Source organism: Anoplopoma fimbria, chromosome 2 (assembly GCF_027596085.1).
Source record: "Anoplopoma fimbria isolate UVic2021 breed Golden Eagle Sablefish chromosome 2, Afim_UVic_2022, whole genome shotgun sequence".
NCBI classification, from domain to species: domain Eukaryota; kingdom Metazoa; phylum Chordata; class Actinopteri; order Perciformes; family Anoplopomatidae; genus Anoplopoma; species Anoplopoma fimbria.
The window spans coordinates 3951075-3970565 of NC_072450.1; the positions used below are offsets into that span (position 1 = coordinate 3951075).

The 19491-nt window shown below is 36.6% G+C and overlaps 2 protein-coding genes across 2 annotated transcripts; one reads left to right on the top strand and one right to left on the bottom strand.

The window, feature by feature from the left end:
* The first annotated feature begins 6017 nt into the window (after window positions 1-6017).
* On the top strand, window positions 6018-8093 carry LOC129108528 (C-C motif chemokine 24-like). Its single transcript, XM_054620373.1, has 3 exons — window positions 6018-6190; window positions 6282-6405; window positions 7679-8093. Exons 1-3 carry the CDS (start codon window positions 6133-6135, stop codon window positions 7803-7805), a joined length of 309 nt encoding a protein of 102 aa, XP_054476348.1. The 5' UTR covers window positions 6018-6132; the 3' UTR covers window positions 7806-8093.
* A 4010-nt stretch (window positions 8094-12103) lies between these two features.
* kcng4b (potassium voltage-gated channel, subfamily G, member 4b) lies at window positions 12104-19134 on the bottom strand. The gene is made up of 2 exons (XM_054619907.1): window positions 18376-19134; window positions 12104-12949 (listed from the first exon to the last, which is right to left on the bottom strand). The coding sequence occupies exons 1-2, from the start codon at window positions 19132-19134 to the stop codon at window positions 12104-12106; spliced, it is 1605 nt and encodes a 534-aa protein (XP_054475882.1).
* Between the last annotated feature and the right edge of the window lie 357 nt (window positions 19135-19491).

Genomic DNA, 19491 nt, shown 5'->3' on the forward strand with positions numbered 1-19491 from the left:
TCAGAGACATGAAGGTAACAGAGAGACGGACCGACGGCTCACCGGACTGGATGAACTACGACGAGTGCAAAGTGTGTTTGTTACGGCCCAAGCTGCACCAGTTCTATAAAGATTCATAGATTCAGTTGTGTATAGTGTGTTACATTTCAATTATTATAATATTATTATTATTATTATTATTATTGTTTGTTGTTGATGTGATTTGAGTGTTTTTAGAACGAACTTTGATTTTTTTTTTGTCTTTTTTTCACATTTTAAATGATACGCGTGAATGAATGCTTTTAGTTATGCTTTTCTCTTTAAAGACAATATTTAAAAAGAACATTTAATTTAAATATTTGAAATTAAATTAGGATGACCTAACCAATAAAAATCTTGAAATTAAACAAGGTCGTTGTTGTTTTTCTTCAAAAAGCGATAAAGTAAATGTACAGTATATAATGTGTGTCTCTATCTATCTATCTATCTATCTATCTATCTATCTATCTATCTATCTATCTATCTATCTATCTATCTATCTATCTATCTATCTATCTATCTATCTATATCACATGAGTACAACTTGTACATTTCTAAACTAATCTCAGTGTTATGATTTATTTCCTATAAGGCATGTGCATGTACATAAGAAACCGTTTTGAAACAATTTTCTTCTTTCCTTTCTCTGTTTTTCCTTATTCTGCAGACTAGTGCAAAATGCAAAAATTAAATTGCTTAACTTCCTCTGACTCAAAAAATGAAATCTCTGCAGCTACAAGGTCTATTGGAATAATCTTGGTATCAAAATAAAGGTCAAATGTGTGAGAGTTTTTGCAGAGGTCTAAGCAACAGTATATGTATTATTGTACCAGAGTAAATGAAGATGTAACACAGTGTAAATTAAGGATTTTATTTTGTGCTTTGTGCACAGAGTGATGCTGATAAAGTGAAGAAAAGCAAAGATGGAGAGGTTTAAGTCAAAGCATGTGTGGGTGAAATCTTCAATTTGCCCATTTGAGTACATTTAAAATTTCTCAGTTTATTGTGAAACTCATTTAATTTAAATAACACCTCACAATAAGTATTCTTTCCATGTAAATAAAACTGTTACCGGCTTTATTTTGAAAAGCTCAAACAATCAGAGGTCTGTACATGTTATAATCCACTAGGTGGTTGTAATGAGTCATCAGTGAGTTCAAATATTACAAACATCAGATGTTAGTACTTCTGAATGTGTCAAACTGAAATGAGTTTGTTGAATTCTATTTGAAATCACAAAAATCTTAAATAATATAATTATTACATCTCTCCTGTTGCTATGGGAGTCTGCATGATTTTAAAGATTTATAGTATGTTGTTTTGGGAACTTCACTGCAGAATATTGTAATAAATATAAATTAATAATTAAGATAACATTTATTATACATGTTTAAAAACAAGTCAAAGTTTAAATGCAGTCCGCTATTATATATGTATTATGTCACTGAAGTTCCCTCCAACAGCAGAACCTGAATGAGGAACTATTGTGGAACACCAAACGTACATTTACTCAAGTACTTAAGTACAATCTTATTATAATTCATTCATTCATTTTCCGTAACCTGCTTATCCAGTTAAGGTGCTGGAGCCGATCTCAGCTGTCAATGGGTGAAGGCAGGGTTCACCCTGGACAGGTCTCCAGTCTGTCACAGGGCTGACATATAGAGACAAACAACCACTCACACTCACATCCACACCTACGGGCAATTTAGAGTCTTCAATGAACCTTAGTTGCATGTCTTTGGACTGTGGGAGGAAGCCGGAGAACCCGGAGAGAACCCACGCTGACACGGGGAGAACATGCAAACTCCACACTGAAGGTTGTCCAGCCCAGGAATTGAACCCAGGCCCCTCTTGCTGTGAGGCGACAGTGCTAACCACTACACCACCGTGCAGCCCTCTTATTATAATAAGTTATGAAATAGATTTAGCTACCCAACAGGAAGTACTTTCAATCTATTCCACTTTTACCAGCAACATTAAAGTGATGAACACATTAATTATAATCCAAGAATTTAATATATATTAAACTGAAATGGGTCATTCTGCATAGAGAGTACTTTTACTTTTGTTACTTTAACTAATTGTGATGCTAATGCCTTTGTACTTTTACTAAAGTAGGGTTTTGAATACAGGACTTTTACTTGTAATAGTATTTTTACACTTTAGTATTGATACTTTTTCATTTAAAATGTCTTAACCCTTCTTCCAAAAGTGATTTTCATTATTACCTCTAACATTTTACTTGTTTTTTATTCTCAATTCTCATATATGCAACTGAATCAAGCACCTTTCAAAATCAATACGAGACAATTTCTAACATATAGTATGCAGCACTTGCACAGAATGGTCACTATCGTTGTATATTTAGAGTATTTTTTGTAGTTTTACTTCAGTTTCAAGTCTTTCTATCTACTCAATACAAAATATATACGACTGTTTAGAAAAAGATGATTTTCCAAGCTGCTGAAAGCTACTTCAAAAGTGAAAGTGAATTTAAAAGCATTAATTGAATAACAATAATTGACGACACCATTAAATTGTCTGGTACACTATTTTCACTTCCTCGTCTGTGCAGCAGCTTTTCCTTGAACACGCTGCATACTTGGTATTAAACAAGCAGAACTTCCTCATTTTCAAAATCATATGAAGGCGAAAGGAAGCTTGTTTTTTTTGCTTTTTCCTCAAACTAGAAACCTCATCATTCTTTCTCTAACGTCTTCGAACAGAAGTCGTGCCACTGATGAAACACGTGTTGATCTTATCAACAACTTCACCTTACTGTATATTTAGTCATTCAAATGATTACTTTTGTATTTTAGAGAAGTTCTCTTTATATTTTTCAATGAAACTCCCCACTTTGTTACAACTAAGTAATCAAATTCTACTTAATAGTACATTTGTATTACCAGCTATACAAACTTAAAGTAACTAAAAAGTACTCATTATGCAAAATGATTGTCTTGCTAGCACGCTAACAGTGTGGCTCTAGTGATAGCAGTGTTTGCACCACTTTATCCAGACTGAAATAATTGAATTCACTATAAAATGGATGTTAGTATAATTCTCTACAAATATTAAAATTTGGATGATCATAGACTTTTCCTCCAGCGCCATGATGAGGTTAAAACTTTTTAATTTTTTTTATTGAAATATCTAAACAACTATTGGATGGATTGCCATCAAATTTGGTTCACACATTCATGTTACCCTGGAAGAATTGTAATAACTTTCTCTGACTGATTTTCCATCTGGTGCCATCATCAGGTCAACATTTGAATGTGTCCAATACTTTGGTTTATGGACCAAATAACTGCAAAACTAACGACATTCCCATCAGCCTCAGTTGTACTTTGTGTTTACTGCTAATAAGCAAAAGTGAGCATGCTAAGTCACCTAAACATTTTACTGGCTAAATATCAACATTAGCATTTAACTACAGTCTCACAGTACAGCTGCAGACTCTCAGTCTTTTTTTATCTTGTGTGCAAGTTGCAATCTTTATCATTCTTGTTAGTACACCATGACATCACATAGTAGCAACTTGAGTAGGCCTAATCAGCCATAACAAATCTAAACATGGTTTATATATAACTGTAAATATAATTAACTCTTATTCTTCTATTTGTTATTCTATTGTAACTTAAATATTAGTATGTGTGTAGTGTGAAAAGACTTCAATTTACATTACATTTTTGCAATCCTGTTTTGTAAAATGTCAAATACAGTTAATTATCCTTTAAACTGAAAACACCTGTGATGATGTATCCGGGCCTTTAATCTATAATACTCCATCACATTTTATAAGTGGATTGAGTATTTAAAACCAAAGTAAGTACTAAATATATCTGCAAATATATGTAGTGCAGTAAAAAGTAAATATTTTCACTCTGTAAAGAAGTGGAGTATGTATAACTACAATGCAGCATTCAATTTGAAATACTCAACTAACTTAAATTAAACTAAAATAGTGCCTGACTAAATGTACTTTCCACTTCCTTGGGGTTCCTCAGGGAATCATACTCGGCCCACTACTCTTCCTCTTCACCCCCTTTATGTAAATATGTGATTAATAATAATAATGGAAGTAGCAGTGGGTGTCAGTCGGCTCACAGCAGGAGGCACGACTACGGTCCAGGTACCACAACGATTCATGGAAACCTGCAGAGTGAGAAAGCAAAAGGGCTTCAGGGTGGAAGTAAAGCTAAAATGCTTAATGGTACAGGTAATAGTAATAGTAATGTGACTAGTAATAAATGTGTTAAATCATTAAAGTATTATCACATATAATAACATTACTTCTCCAGATTACAGGACTAAGAAAATGAGGGGAATTTCTTTTTCTTATAACCAGAATAAAGAAGTACAAACACATTGTTTTGTGAATGATTATGTGTGAAAACAGTTTCAGTTTGTTCTTAGAAAACACTGATGTTCTGTTTCTGGTGGGAACAGATGAGGAAGTGAGAAAAACACGTGTCAACCTAATCAACTCACAACATCAAGCAACTAGTAAGACATATGCTACTCCTTACACTGCTGCTACCACTAGTCATGCTACTGTTACAACTCTTATTCTGCTACCAAAACACTATTGCGTACACTTTACTATTGTAATGCTACGGCTAAAAAATCTGTATCTCTTATAGGAATCAAGTGAAAAAAGTAAGAAGTACAATATTACTTTCTGAGATGTAGTGGAGTAGAAGTATAAAGTAGCATAAAATGGAAATACTCCACTAATGTACAATACCTCAAAATTGTCCTCGAGTGCAATACTTTAGAAAATGTACTTAGTTACTTTCCACAACGGGGATTACTACTGCTCCACATACTAATCCACCTCCATGATTATTCCTACTATACCTACAAATGCTATTTATTGTATAATAAATACTACCTAATAAAAGTACTACAATATCTGAAAGAGAAAGCTTTGAGGACACAAAAATCTGAGTCCGTGTTGTACTACATACCAACTCTTAGCGGGTTTTGATTATGTGACAAAGTGAAGTATAATCAAAACAATACAAGGAGTACACATCCTGGAAAATACTTGACTTTTGATTCTACACAATGCAAAGTGGACACAATGCAATGCTGTACACTGTACATTGTACATTGTGTACACTCAAAAGTGTACACAATGTACAAGTGCACTTTTGAGTGTACACAATGAAACTTGAAAATTAAAACCACAAAACCTACAATTAAAAAAGATGTAGTTTTTAATATTTTCCAGCAGATTGGGCTATTTCCTCTTCTTTGTCATGTGCGGCTCAATACAGTATATGCCTATTTCTTGTTAATGGAGCACTGAAGTGTTTAATGCAATGCATCAGTATCAATGTTGTTGCTAATCATTGACATAACAAGAAAAATTCCCTCTAGCATTAATAGTATACAGAAAATAATGCAATATATATTTTTTTTTATGTACTTAAAAAACAACAGTAGCATTTAAAGGCTTAAAATACTGGAAATTAATTATTATTTGGAATTTCTGATCAGGACCGACGTTTGTTAAAGATTAACTAAAGTGGAACACAGTATTTGTACATAATTTAATGCCCTTTTTTTATTAGAAAGAGATGTTTGTCCTCTAAAGCCATCAGTGCAATTTAAAAAAAGGGATAATCAAGGGTTAAATGTTTAGTTATCACTAAACATTGCTGTTATTTGTGATTTTATTCTAAGTAGAGAAACAAAAAGGCCAATAAATATGTAATTTTGGATACAAAGACATATTGATTTATCGACTGTGTCTTATATGTTTGGTTTGCAGCTACAAGTCTTTTCTCAATATTAACAGTTATATCCTGAATAGTCTCAGAAAGAAAGTGATGAGGAAAGCACCACATTACATTCTGCGTAAGGCTTTTTGCAGAATAGTTTTACATGTTACCATTACCTTCACATTTTCTGCGTAGTGCAGAAAAGAAGAAGAGGAAACAGAGGATCGAAACCACCAGTTGTTTTTCTTAGAACGTAACTGAACATGAATGGACGACTATGGAGACATGAGATGTATATAAAGGGGCCACAGAGCAGGTTTCCATCACAGAAGATTAAAGGCTTTTCATCCAAACAGAAGCTCCTCTGACTCCATGAACCATGAAGACTCAGGTGTCTCTCGCTCTTCTGATCTGCTTCCTGTATCACATTTCTGCAGGTCAGTAACTCTGCTTGGTTTTTTTTGTTCTCTGTTTGCCGTCAGTCTCAACTGTATTTGGTATTAAATGTGTGCGTTCTGTTTTTTACAGCACCGTACGCCACATCGATGCAAAGGGATGGATGCTGCCATGGCTTCAATCGAACACGCATTCCAAAACCAATGGTGGCACACGTGGGGATGACCTCGAGTAGCTGTCAAAACAAATCCATCATGTAAGTGTCATGTTATGTGTACTGCTGTTGCTTTATTTTGCGTTGAAGATCTTGCAAATGTGACAAGTTTGCAATTAAAATGTGTGTATTTTCCCTAAGTTTTCCACGTAAATAGGAGCAATATTACAAGATTTAAAAAAGGGAGGTGAATAGATATCACCTGTGAAACTTTGCCGTTTATAACTTACATTAAGACAAAATGAGGCTAATTTGCTTATTTGCATACATTTCCAGAACAGATATCTTGTATCATGTTGTTGACATATTAGTGTGAAATGTTTTGCACAAAAATATTTTGGATATCTCTTTGTATCACTCCATAAACCAACAATACTATCAACAGCCATTTAAAAAATATATTTTATCCTTGTTTTTAGCTACTGAAGTGGAGATTTTTGGATCAGAGTCTGAGAAAAACTAATTTAGAGAAACTACATCAAATTAATGCAATCAAGTTAAAATTATTTTTTTTCCTTTTAGTGAAACATGAGCATAACACACAAAATACTGTGTTTTTGCAAAACCACATAATTTACTTTTAGGAGCAATAACACAAGGTACAAGTATACTTAAACACTATCAGTATTAGCAGCTACATGGCAGTTTCCCCACAAGAGGAAGCTGTTAAGTCATTTTGCATCCAGGATGTTAACTATCTGGAGCTGGTACTGTAAAAAACTGTGCTATTTTGCTTCCAAAACATGTCTTCTTTCAGACTAGTGGAAAGAACATATCTAAAATACACATTAAGGTGTTTATTTTGCTACTTTGTCTATTTTCATCTGTAGATTTCTCCTAAAATCACCAAAAGTTAACAATAGATAATGCCTCATTAACATTTTTAAACATAACACATTTCAGAAAACTTATAATTGTCTTAATGTAAGTAATCGACTGGGGAAGTTTTATGGTGATATTTATTAGTTCATATTTTACCATAATCAAATTCAGTGTCTCTATTATTTCTATTTTCAACTCTTGCTATTGTGACAATAAGCTTATAAGTTATTATGCACTCAGTTGTAATTTTATTAGGTACAGCAAGATCAAACTAAAGCAATCTAATACAACAGTGCTGCAATAAATCCTTCTTCATTCAGATTATATATTCCAGTTTGTGTCGATTTCTTTATTTTGTCGACCCCATTTATATCAATGAGGGTAGGCTAAACATAGTACAAGTGCATGGCCTGAATACTTATTCAACCGCTGCTTGCCTCAATGACACTGTGTGTTTCTAACAATGTCCAATATGTGTTTGTGTTTCTTACAGAATCACAACTGTGTGCAAGAAGAAGTTTTGTATCGATCCTGACTGGATCTGGGCCCAGAGGCTGTTGAAAGACTTTCAGAAGGCACCGTTTAAACCTTCAGTTACCAAGTGTCCAGTGAAGGGTTAAAAAGTGCGAGAATGCTTTTACTTTGTGTACTATAATAACATATAGATCACAACTGATTCAACATAATATAATATATAAATATAATAATAATGAATGATGATTATACAGAAAAGTAATTTTGTTGGGTTAAACTGCTGCCTTTAAGTGACTTTGTGACCCTGTATTGTGTTGTAAATCAAATGTTACCAGTTCACATAAATAATGAATCAAATATGCATCCCTGCAGGAATTACAGCTGTGCTTTAATTTAATATTTTGAGAGATAACAGGAAGATGTATTATTGTTACAAAGGGTGTCCTTTCTGAATAAAAGCTTTATTTTCGTATTAAATGTTCTGCTCTCTTTCTTTTGGAGGCCTGGAGTCAAAAGCCAAACTGAACGAGACACAGAGTGACTTCCGTCTGCTCACTAAAGTTGCTTAAAGTTTATTCAAAATAAGAATATATATATGATTTAAAAGGGAAATGGCCACTACAACTTGTTGAAAGTGCTATACACATTTACCTATTGTACTCAAGTACAATATTGAGGTTCTTTCCTTGTGTATTTATATTTTTTGCTACTCCACTACATCTATAAAATATTCTACTTTTTACTCCATTGCATTTATTCAATATCTTTGCTGATTCAGTTTATTAATGCAAAATATAATCAACAAATAAATTATATGTATTATAATTATTATCTCCCCCAGGAGATCATGCTGCATTGGTCCGTGAGTCAGTGTGCAGCTCTGTGTCCGTCACATTGCACTCATCAGTCCCTGTGAGGCTGAACTTAGAGAGGGCAGTGGTCTGACCAAATGAAGGTCGTTCAATGAAGGATATATTATTTTGGGATAATATTAATTATGATACTTCATAAGCAATTTGACGATTGTATATTGTATTATTAAGCAAAGACACATAAATTGTAGTGTAATTTTAAAAAGTACGATATATTTCCTTCTGATATGTGAAGTACTGTATTTTACACAAAAGACGTGAATGAATTCTCTTTATGATGTTAAAAATCAACGATTTGATGCTGATTTGCCTAAAGTTTACTAATGTTCACATTTATTGATGAAGTTCTGAAGGACACAATCAATCACGTAATTTCCTTCCTACGTTTGAGGTTTGTGTCCTCCTCCGCGAGGACAGCGGGGGGTTCAGGTTGGAGGGGAGAAGAAGAGGCGGCGGCGACGAAGAACAAGTGACTGTTGGGTGAAGTTATAATGTCTCCATTGTTTGTGGTTTGAGTGAAAGTATTGGTGCCAGAAACAGTGTTTGAAGAAGTTCTGTGGAGACGGAAAGAGGCTCCTCAAAAACACTCCATCTGTCCCCACAAACACCAACAACAGATGTCAGGGTGAGGAGAGTTTGCTCGGTTTCAAATGCATCAGAGGACAAACCGTTCACACAAACTGATAAATGTTCAGTTCAGAATTAATTTAAATAATAATAATGCTGTCAGAGAGATAAAATGCTGAATGATGTCTTTAATTGTGAAATGTAAGAAAAATTGTGGAAATACTATAAAATACCAAAAGGTGAAGCTGTTATTAGAACATCATTAATGAGATGGAATGGAAGTACATTTACTCAAGTAATGCATTTAAGTACAACTTCAAGGTACTTAGCATTTTCTATTTCTATTTTATGTTACTTTATACTTTTACTCCACTAAATCTCAGAGGTAAATATTGTACTTTTTACTCTACTACATCTTAGAGGTAAATATTCGACTTTTTACTCTTTTTTTGCAACAGCAAAAGGAGAGAAATAAATACAGATAATTAGAGAATGGGAAAAATAAATAATGAGAGGTAAGTAAATCTAAAATAAGAACAGTATATAAAGGAGTTAAATTGCAGCATACACATGAATGCAGCAGTAATATAAATCATATATGATAGTAAAACACTGACAGGGACATTTTTAATGAATCAGTACATTAACTTTAGCTGCATTTAGCTGATAATACTTTTAATTTTTTAAATGCTGGACTTTTATTTGTTGTATTTTCAGTGAGGTAAATTTCCCTTTATAGGCATTAAATGCCTTGTATAGTGCTACGGAGCAGTATTTTTTAAATTTGGTACATGGTTGACATCACACACACTCCTACTAATGGTTTCTCACTTCTCCTCTAATCTAAAGATGGCGATAATGTGCCAAAAAAGGTTTTCTAAAGGGACTCTGTGATCTGAAACAATACCACTTTTTGCTTGTTGTAATTTTAAATAGTTAAACTCGTGCTTTATGGTCTGGAGCTACAGTATGAGGTTCCTTTCATAACTTTCATGCAGAGTGAACAAACCATACATACACTTAGGTAGTTAAAAAATAACAGCAATAGAGTTTATTGTCATTTTAAAAGTGCCTGGTTAGACAAACAGCGAGACAAGAAGAGCAACAAGATCATGACATTACTCTAAACATTAAAGGTCCATTAAATACACAGCTGCTCATCATTTTCCACCACATACTGAAGGTGTTTTTTTACCTTCAAGACAGTAAACTGATACCCGACACATATGCTGTGAAATATCTCACAGTGAAGATTTTGTCACCATCACTTGTGCAGAAATCATTGTCACTTGATAATGCAGCTTGATGGTGCATTTAAGGACACTCCCGACATCCGTACATTTGAGAGTTGGTGACGTGAAAGCAAACACATTCATGATACAAAATACAAACAACAAGAAAACAGTGAAGTAATGGATAAAGTGACTTGTTTTGTTTGTGCTTGTATTCGTTACCTTTCCCCTGACTTTTTTTAGTATTCATCTACCCTCATGGTTTTTTTGAATTCCTCATTCAATCAAACATCAAAATGTAAAAAAAAATAATATTTTTCCCTTTTCTCCTCTGTGTATATTTGGACTTTTATGGCCAGAATTGTAAATACAAATAAGATATTTTGAAGTTTAAATATTCATCTGTAGTGACATGGCAGGGTTTAACAATAAGGTCTGCCAGATGTAGGTTAAATGCCACGTTGGGCTACAAAATCCAGCAACTGACTTGTCCGATTGGGCAAAATAATAAAACACACATTACTTCTCCTGAGCTGATGATAGAAGTATCTGAGGAGTGAGTTATCTCAGTTGAGAGTTGAGAGTTGCTCATGTGCAGTACCGATCAGGCACTCCCAAGAAAATGGCGGCGGGAAAAGACAAAGTTTATGAGCTTAAGCACAATCAAGCTTTTTAAAATATCCTGGAAACAGGGGTTTAGTTTGTTGACGTTAAAGGATGTCGGCGAAACTCCTTAACTCATTTTCTTGGCTTTAGTCTTTGTTGTTATTTGAGCACCGTTAAATAACACAAAACTATTTGCAAAGGGGCAAATAAACACTGACTATGATCAAGTTGATTTGTGGCCCGTTTTTAACCCAATGTTAAAAAAAAACACTGCAAAAGTTCTCTCCCTTTTTTCCCTTTTATAATTACGTAACATGAACTAAAACTAAAGTCTAGTGAGAATCAGTGCTAATGTGAGCAAGCTAGGCTAACAAGCGTCTTCTCTCTGAATGGAAAAGATTGTTAACGGCTCGCAGCTAATGCTTTGTGAAAAAGTATTGTATCAACGCCCCTATATTTTATTAGCTAAATAAAATATATTTATATATTATTATCATCACAACGGGACTCATGTAAGAGAGACGGCTAACGCTAGCTAGAACCCCTTCCTTGTTAACGGAAACGTCTAGTGGGAATCAGTGCTAGCGGTAACAAGCTAGGCTAACAAGCTTCTTCTTCGTTTAACAAAAACATAAAAGCATCAAACTAAAAAAGATGTCAGCTGAAAGCTAACGCTAAATGAAAAAGCCTCGTATAAACGTCTGAAGGTTATACAGCATGAGTGTCTCCTACCAATGCTGGTTAAGCCCTAATATCATATTTAATATATATATATATATATATATATATATATATATATATATATATATAAATATATATATATATATATATATATATATATAGCTTGTATACTCTTTTGGAAAATGCTTTAGTATATATATATTTTCTTACACAAAAAGAAGAATTCAGATTTCAGTACTACTTTTAGTAAAGGTTTGTAAGCAATTTATTTGCTGATTTAAAGAAAAAGGAGCTTAATATAACCTGATAAGTATTATATAGTTTGGAAGTGTAATGTATTAAAGCATGAATCCAGGACATGAACAAACAAGAACTTTTAAGTCCATAATATAACAGTCCTTAACGGTCTAAATGTGCTTATATAGGATAGAGTATGTTTTTAACACATAATTATTGATTGAAAGTGTCCGACTGCTCTGTTTATGATTAGAAAGCTGTCGATGGAACTGTTGGTTTATGGCTCCCGCTTGGAATCACCCCGTCGTTATCTTCCTTGGTAACAGACGTGAACTTGTTTGGTGACAAATTGATTTTGGCCCAACTCTCCTCCGACTCGGCGGCCATCTCCTCGTCCCTCTCCTCCTTCCACAGCTGCTCGTACTCCAGCTTCAGCTCCTGGTACGAGCGGGAGAAGGTGTGGAAGATGGACGTGGCGGGGAACGCCATGATGAGGATGCCGCTCAGGATGCTGGTCAGCGCCACGATCTGTCCCGGGATGCTGCGCGGCACCATGTCGCCGTATCCCACCGTTGTCATGGAGATGATGGCCCACCAGTAGGAGGCCGGGATGCTGCTGAAGCTGTGCTGCGGGTGCGTGGCGGCGAACGGCGCCAGCTCGCTCTCCGCCAGGTGGACCAGCGGCGAGAAGAGGGTCACGGCCACGCAGACGAACAGCAGCAGCAGGCCGAACTCCCTCATGCTGCGCTGCATGGTCATCCCCAGCGTCTGCAGGCCCAGGGAGTGGCGAGCGAGCCGCATCACGTAGAGGATCCGCAGGGCCCGAAGCAGCCGCAGGATCAGGCTCAGTTTGTCCAGGTAGCCTCTGCCGGCGCCCACCATGATGACGTCCTCCTGAGACTCGTCCCTGATGTCCACGACCAGGGACACGTAGTACGGCAGGATGGCGATGGCGTCGATGATGTTGAGCGGGCCTCGGGCGAACGCCAGTTTGCTCTGAGCGTTGACGAACCGCAGCAGAAACTCCAGAGTGAACCAGGCCACACAGATGGACTCCACCACGAACATGCTCTGACACTTCTGGGAGCACTCGCCCTGCAGACACACAGAGACGCACTGTGACGAGAAGACACTTTAAAGGGTCACTCCAACTATTTCACACATCTACAGATTAAGATACTCGTCATGGTTACCAAAATGTAGCCTGCGAAAACAATTATTTGACGTCTTCTCTGGAGCTTGAGAACAAAAAGCCTGCATAATTATCAGTTGGTATGGCATTCAGGCAAAGTGCATTGTGGGATGTGTAGTGTAAGTCAGAAAATGCCAAAATGTTCTTCTCCTGAAATTTCCAATTAAGCATTTAATAGTAGATTGATAGTTTTAGATAAAATGTACATGAATCCCAATAAGATATACAAAAATACATATAAAAATATGTAAACACATATATATATATATATATATATATACATGTATGCACATGCATACCCACAATCCCCCTAAAGAAAAAAGGAATTTGAAAAATGAATAAAAGGATCAGAATAAAATATATTATCAATATAATAAAGATTAAAGAATTAAAGATTGTGGAATTAAAGGGACAGTTCCCCCAAATAACCGATAGCAGATATCTCCAAAACTAGGCAACCCATACCAAAACAATCTAGGTAGATAAATAGATGATTTTATGATGATTTAGTTGAGAACTCGAGAGTAATGCAAAATTGCCTAAAAGTATCATTAATGGCCACTAAAAGCATCTTCATCTGCATCAACTCTTATTGCAGTGAAAGGATCAAGAAAAAAATCCACATTCAGCTCAAGAATATACAGTTAATGGATTTTTTTTTTTTACGTCAAGTTGAAATCTCACGAGTGAATTTAGTCTAATGTGTTTCTTTTTAAAGATTTAAAAAATCTTATCAATAAGTGTGTTTTGCGGTGGGATAGCTTGCTGGAAGACGGGTGTCTCAGCTGGATGAATAAACAAAAAGACAGCAGCAGACTGCTCATAATGTTTTATGTCCACTTTAAAATGTTCTTCAAACATCTAAAACTATAAATATCCAGCAGAGGAAACCAATTCTAGTTCATTTCCACAGTCTACCTCTGGACCTCATGTCCTATTTAAACACAGTCCCTGGTCTGCTGATGTGCTGCCAGATAAAAACAGGAAGGCTTTAAGGAGCTGTGCAGCCAAACTCATCACCCTGTGTGCCACATCCGTCACTGACTCCGCCACATGGACGAAGGACGAACACCAAAACACGTCTTGTGTTCTTTGAATATGTTTCTCCTCCGACAGATCTGCCGTGGACTGACATTTTCCCTCCGCCCCGCAGTGGTTCCTCCTCTGGTCTCACTTGTGGGTTATGGTCTTTGTGGAGGAAGCCACTCTGGGATTTTAAGTAAAATGTCTTGTAATTCCTACACCGTTCACTTGATTTGGATGTAAATACCCTCAAATTAAAGCTGAACGTCTGCACTCAAAGCACATCTTGATTGTGTAATTTCAAATCCATTGTGGTTGTGTACAGAGCCAAAATGATGGACCTGACTGGATATGTATTATGCCATATAACTATGCCCTTGAGGACAACAGATTTTGGTTGCAACAGATATTTTCACAGTCAAATCAATGAACCTTGGGCAACAAATACCCTGCAGCTTTAAATGCCCTTCAATTTAAATGACAAAATACAATAGACTAACAACCTTGTCACATAAAAACAATTTGCCCTTCACATAGTATTGTATTGTTAATTGTGCCCACTTTCATTTCAACTTTTTGAAGTTGAACTTAAAAAGCTTCTTCACAGCACTTATATTGATTTTAGTTTAAACCAACACTAGTATTACATTTATCTGGCACAGAATGTCGAAAAAGAAAAGTGCATTTTATTATGTGGATCGTCAGTCAATAAAGTCTCCCCAAGAAAATCCATTTCCATTTGACTTTGGGAGCCGACTGAATGATGGCAGAAAACAAGACCTTCTGACAAGAAATGTTCATCACAATTTCTAAAGATGAAATTATAACCTTCAGCAAGATTTTCTAGCAAATAACCTTCTGTTTACTGACAAGAAAAAGCCCAAGATGCCGGTTTCAATCAATCCTTTTAGTCTGGAGTTGGGTACGCAGGGTTACAAAAGGGAACATAACTATTAGAAATAAGTGAATTATTTGTGTAGGAAGTAATATTCAGGAAATGAGGGTGAACTTTAGCTGAACTTTCCTGCTTTCCAACATGCAGATATCTTACCACATAAATTACTGTCAATACCAAATCTGGCTAAAAGCTTCTTAAACTAACGTCTCAACATCCACCAAGCTAAAGAAAAGCTTCTGGAGTACTAATAGTACATTTACTCAACCGTACCAGCTTTCTGATACTTTTCTTTCCATTTTAAAGGATATTCAACTTTCACTTGAATATTGACAGTTCTTTAACCACATCCCCTAAAACAGAGATTAGGCATAGCATAGCATTAGCAACTGTCGCTAGGTACAGCTATAGACCGTATATAAGAAGTGGACGTAGTCGTGGTGACGTCACCCCACAACATGGTAGAAGCTTTCCTATTCTACGAAAACACCAGAGGGCGTACAAACGAAATGAACTGTGAATAATCAAAAAGACAACAAGTGTAACTCATAGATATGCCGATAGAGTGCAGGTGTAACCGGCAAAACGCCATAAACCAACGAGGAGGGATTGTAATTATCTTGTAAATCTCATATTCATGGACTACTGTATTGCCTTTGTACAATTCTGAAAAGATAACATGTAAAGTATTACATGCATTGTAATAAAATGAAGGTTGAACATCCTGTAAACAATTTGATTTGGCTGCAAAATATTAAATAATCTTTAAGACCTCCTGTTATAAACAAATTGTCCTTCTTTGTATTATCCCTAGACATGTAAACATCAGGCACTAGCCGTGATTACATCATTTTCTGGCACATGCGCTACACTCCGGCTTCACTACGGTGAGTATAAACAAAGATAAACTGTGGTGTGTGTTAATAAATCCACGGTGCTGTCCGTAGTGCTGAAGTAGCAGACGGATTAGAATAGAGTGCTGCAGGATTAAGTCCTGAAACCTGAAAATGAGTCAGCATTTCTTGTATTTCCAGTTCCCACGTCTGGAAGTCAATGTGTTTTTGGTTAGATTCTTGAAATAATGTCTGTGGTAAACAACGGCTTAAGATGTTTTAATTCTTTGTTCTACGACAAAATACGTCAATAGATACGCCTCTCGTGAATTTTGAGATTTTTAAGTGTCTTGAAAAAAGGCAGTTGCTAACAAGTGGCTAAATGAGACTATTAAACGTCATCACTATTCCGCCCTCACAGCTCGTTGTGATTTTTACTTCTGCCGATTGCTTTCACCCTTCAAATATCATAAAGGTGGTGTTTATTTGTGAAATTATCTTGCAGAACAATAGAACAATAAATGTTTGTTTTCCACAGACTTTATTTTATGCAATAATCCACTCTGTTGACCCTTCACTTAGTCCCGCCCCTCAAATGCAAACTGACCAATCATGGCCTAGCATAGTCCAGCTCTGAAAACTATCCCGCTCTGCTCCATAGACACATCAACGGTTTCAGATGTTCTTTCAGGCTGGTTTAGTGGATTTGGAACTAGTGATGGTTAAACGTTGTGTTATCGTGATACTTGTTACCAGGAGAGATTGTAAAGAGATAAACGTTTCTATAACGTTATGTGTCTACGTAAAAACCTGAGAAGCTAGCAGAGTACGTTAGAAAACATCATTAACTAGCATTAGCACTTCTATGCTAAGCAAAATTAAACAGCATCATTTTGTCAAATGCATATTTAAGAATGTTTTGCAGGTTTCCTCTTTTCATGATTCAGAAGCCTCGAGCTAGCCAAGAACAGCTGATAAAATTGGATAGTTATAGTTGTTATAGCTAGTTCTGTCTGAAGTCAAAGGGTCATTCATTCATAAATGACCACATATTTTTGCTGATTATCTTTCATTTAACAAGCCAACATTCAGCTCCATCTCATTTTTTTTATCAGCATTCTTCTTCTTAAACCAACTGGCCAACATTCAACTGTAGATGTCTGCCAGATTCCAACACTAAAAACAAAACTGGTTTCCAGAAACTTAAAAGGAAAATTGGCTTTCCTTTAGAAACACAACTCCAGTTCAACTATCTCAAAAACATTTAGAAAAACAGCGTTGTGCTTTTCAGCTTTGATTTTCTCGTGTCTTGATTGGTACGATTAACTGCACAAACATCAGGGAGAAATCAATCCACCGTCTCCGGCTTAGAAACATAATCACCAGACTCTTTACACTGACATTAGTTATACAATCAGTTCTACAGCCCGGCTGCTTCTGTTGACTCAGACAACAGCAGAAATCTAGGATTTAACATGTACATTGGCAAAAACAATTTCAAGTCCTCTTCCCACTGTTAAAGGAATACTATGCAGGAATTGCTCCTTACTGTTTGTAAACTCAACATTTAAAGTTCCTGCAGCATCACATACGGCAGCAAAAGTGAAAGCCAACACCAGATTTACAGTTTGTCCGATTTGTTTGCCTCGCTATATTTGCCTTTTCAGCGCTGTGTTTGCCATTTTTGTTGCTTCCTCTTGGATGCATGCATGCGTTTATTGAGAGGAAATGTTTTTGCATGATTCTATACATTGTGTTTTTTAGGTAAATGAGTATTATACCTATTAAGTTTTAGAAATAACCCTGATTATGGTGGGTTTTTTTGGAGATCTTACATGTCTTCCTACTGCAGATACATATTTATCTATTTTTATAAACCAAATGACTTTAAAAATGCTTTGTTATTGGTTCTTTTATTAATTGCATTTCAAACAGGCTGGATTTTGTTTCATTATTGCCTGTGATTATTAACTTTTGACTTGAAAATGCTGGAAAAAAATACGTTGATATTACAATAAGGTAGATTGTATTGTTCCCATGCAAGGGAAATGGAAGAATTACAATGATTAAAATGTGTAACAGAGCATTCATTTGCAGTTCCATTTTCATTCACTCTCCTTTTAGCTTTTGATTTCCAGTAAATCCTGAGAAAAATATCTGACTCTTCAGCTGCAAAATGCTCCAATTTCATCACCAGCTTGTTGCTAACGGTGTCTGTCGTTTGGTGCTCATCAGTGTTTTTTGGCTGAAAGTGACGCTGTTGAGAGAGTATGGAGTGAAAAAAAAAACTGTAAAGTTGAGTGCCTGACAAGGAAAACCAGGAGCTGAAAGAGGACCGGCAGAATTCATCGCTATACTATATATAGATGTTGATTAGTGCATTTTAAGGATTTGATCTTCTATTTCCTGAGAAAATATAATTAGAACATAATATTAGGATGTTTTGATTAATTTTGTGTCATTAGTTACCAGTAATTTGTATTTTCCTGTTATCAGAGAAAATGATTGATGTTTGAAAAAAACAGGTTTAACAGGATGTTATGTGGCTGTCAGCTTTTTTCGTCGGCTTCATACGCACCCTGGTCTCTTCATCTCTGAGGTCTGGCATGGTGCTGATGCACAAGCTGATGACGGTGACCAGCACCATGACCACCGAGAGACAGGCGAACATCTTCGCAGCTAACCCCGACTGAGGGTTTTCCACCACCTCTCGCAGCATCCAGGTCAGTTTGTGATAGCCCTTTTTGGTCTCTGTGATGCTTTTCTTCAGCATCACCCTCTTCTGCCTCCACTCCTGTTCCTTGCGCTCTCGCTCGACCACCTCCTCCACACGGGTGTTCATGCGGCGGCGGCAACAGCGCTCCATGTGGCTCGGGTCGACCCCCCAGTAGTCGAGCTCATCGTGTAGCGACACTGCACAAAGTTCCCGAAGGAGGCGCAGTTTCCCCGCGGCCAAGAAGTTGAGGATGACCCTGAAGGCCGTCGGGTTTCGGTCAAAAAAGTACTCCTGGCACGTCTCGTCGTAGTCGTCGCAGAGTCGTGCGATCTCCTCGGGGGTGGTGCAGAAACGTAGACGTCCCAGGCGACTCTGGGGGAACTGCTCCAAGGTGCTCCAGGGGAAGGTGTAGCGGTTGCCCCCGACATTGATGAGAACCTGCAGGGTGTGGTCGACGACATAGGAGGCCTTGGGGTCACGAAGCAGCTGGGCGCGCTGGAAGTAAACCCCCTTGATGGTCTCGGTCTCCGGGATCTCGGTGAAGAATCGGTCGAGGCTGCTGTCGTCGCTGCTGATCGAGTAGGTGCTGAAGTCGTGGTTGGCATTGCTGATGATGGGCATGCTGGCTTCAGGATGTGTGACGGGATGGAAGGTGTATTTGTATGTCCAGATGAAGGGAAGTTAGAAGGATGATCCTCAGAGAATCTGTAACGACAAATTAAAATTAGACAATCTCAAGTCCTTACTTTTTAAAATTAGTTTTGTCTCAGCTTAAAACCTCATTGCAAACCAACATTTCATAGGGAGTACCACTAGGCTCTTTCCTGGGTCCCCTACTTTTCAATATGTTACCAGGATGGATCAACATTCATTGACTTTCATTACTATGCAGATGACACCAACCTCTATCTAGCTGTTGATCCTGATTCTTCAATTTATGTTTGATCCAAAATGTGGACAAGCTATTTCAGGACAAAG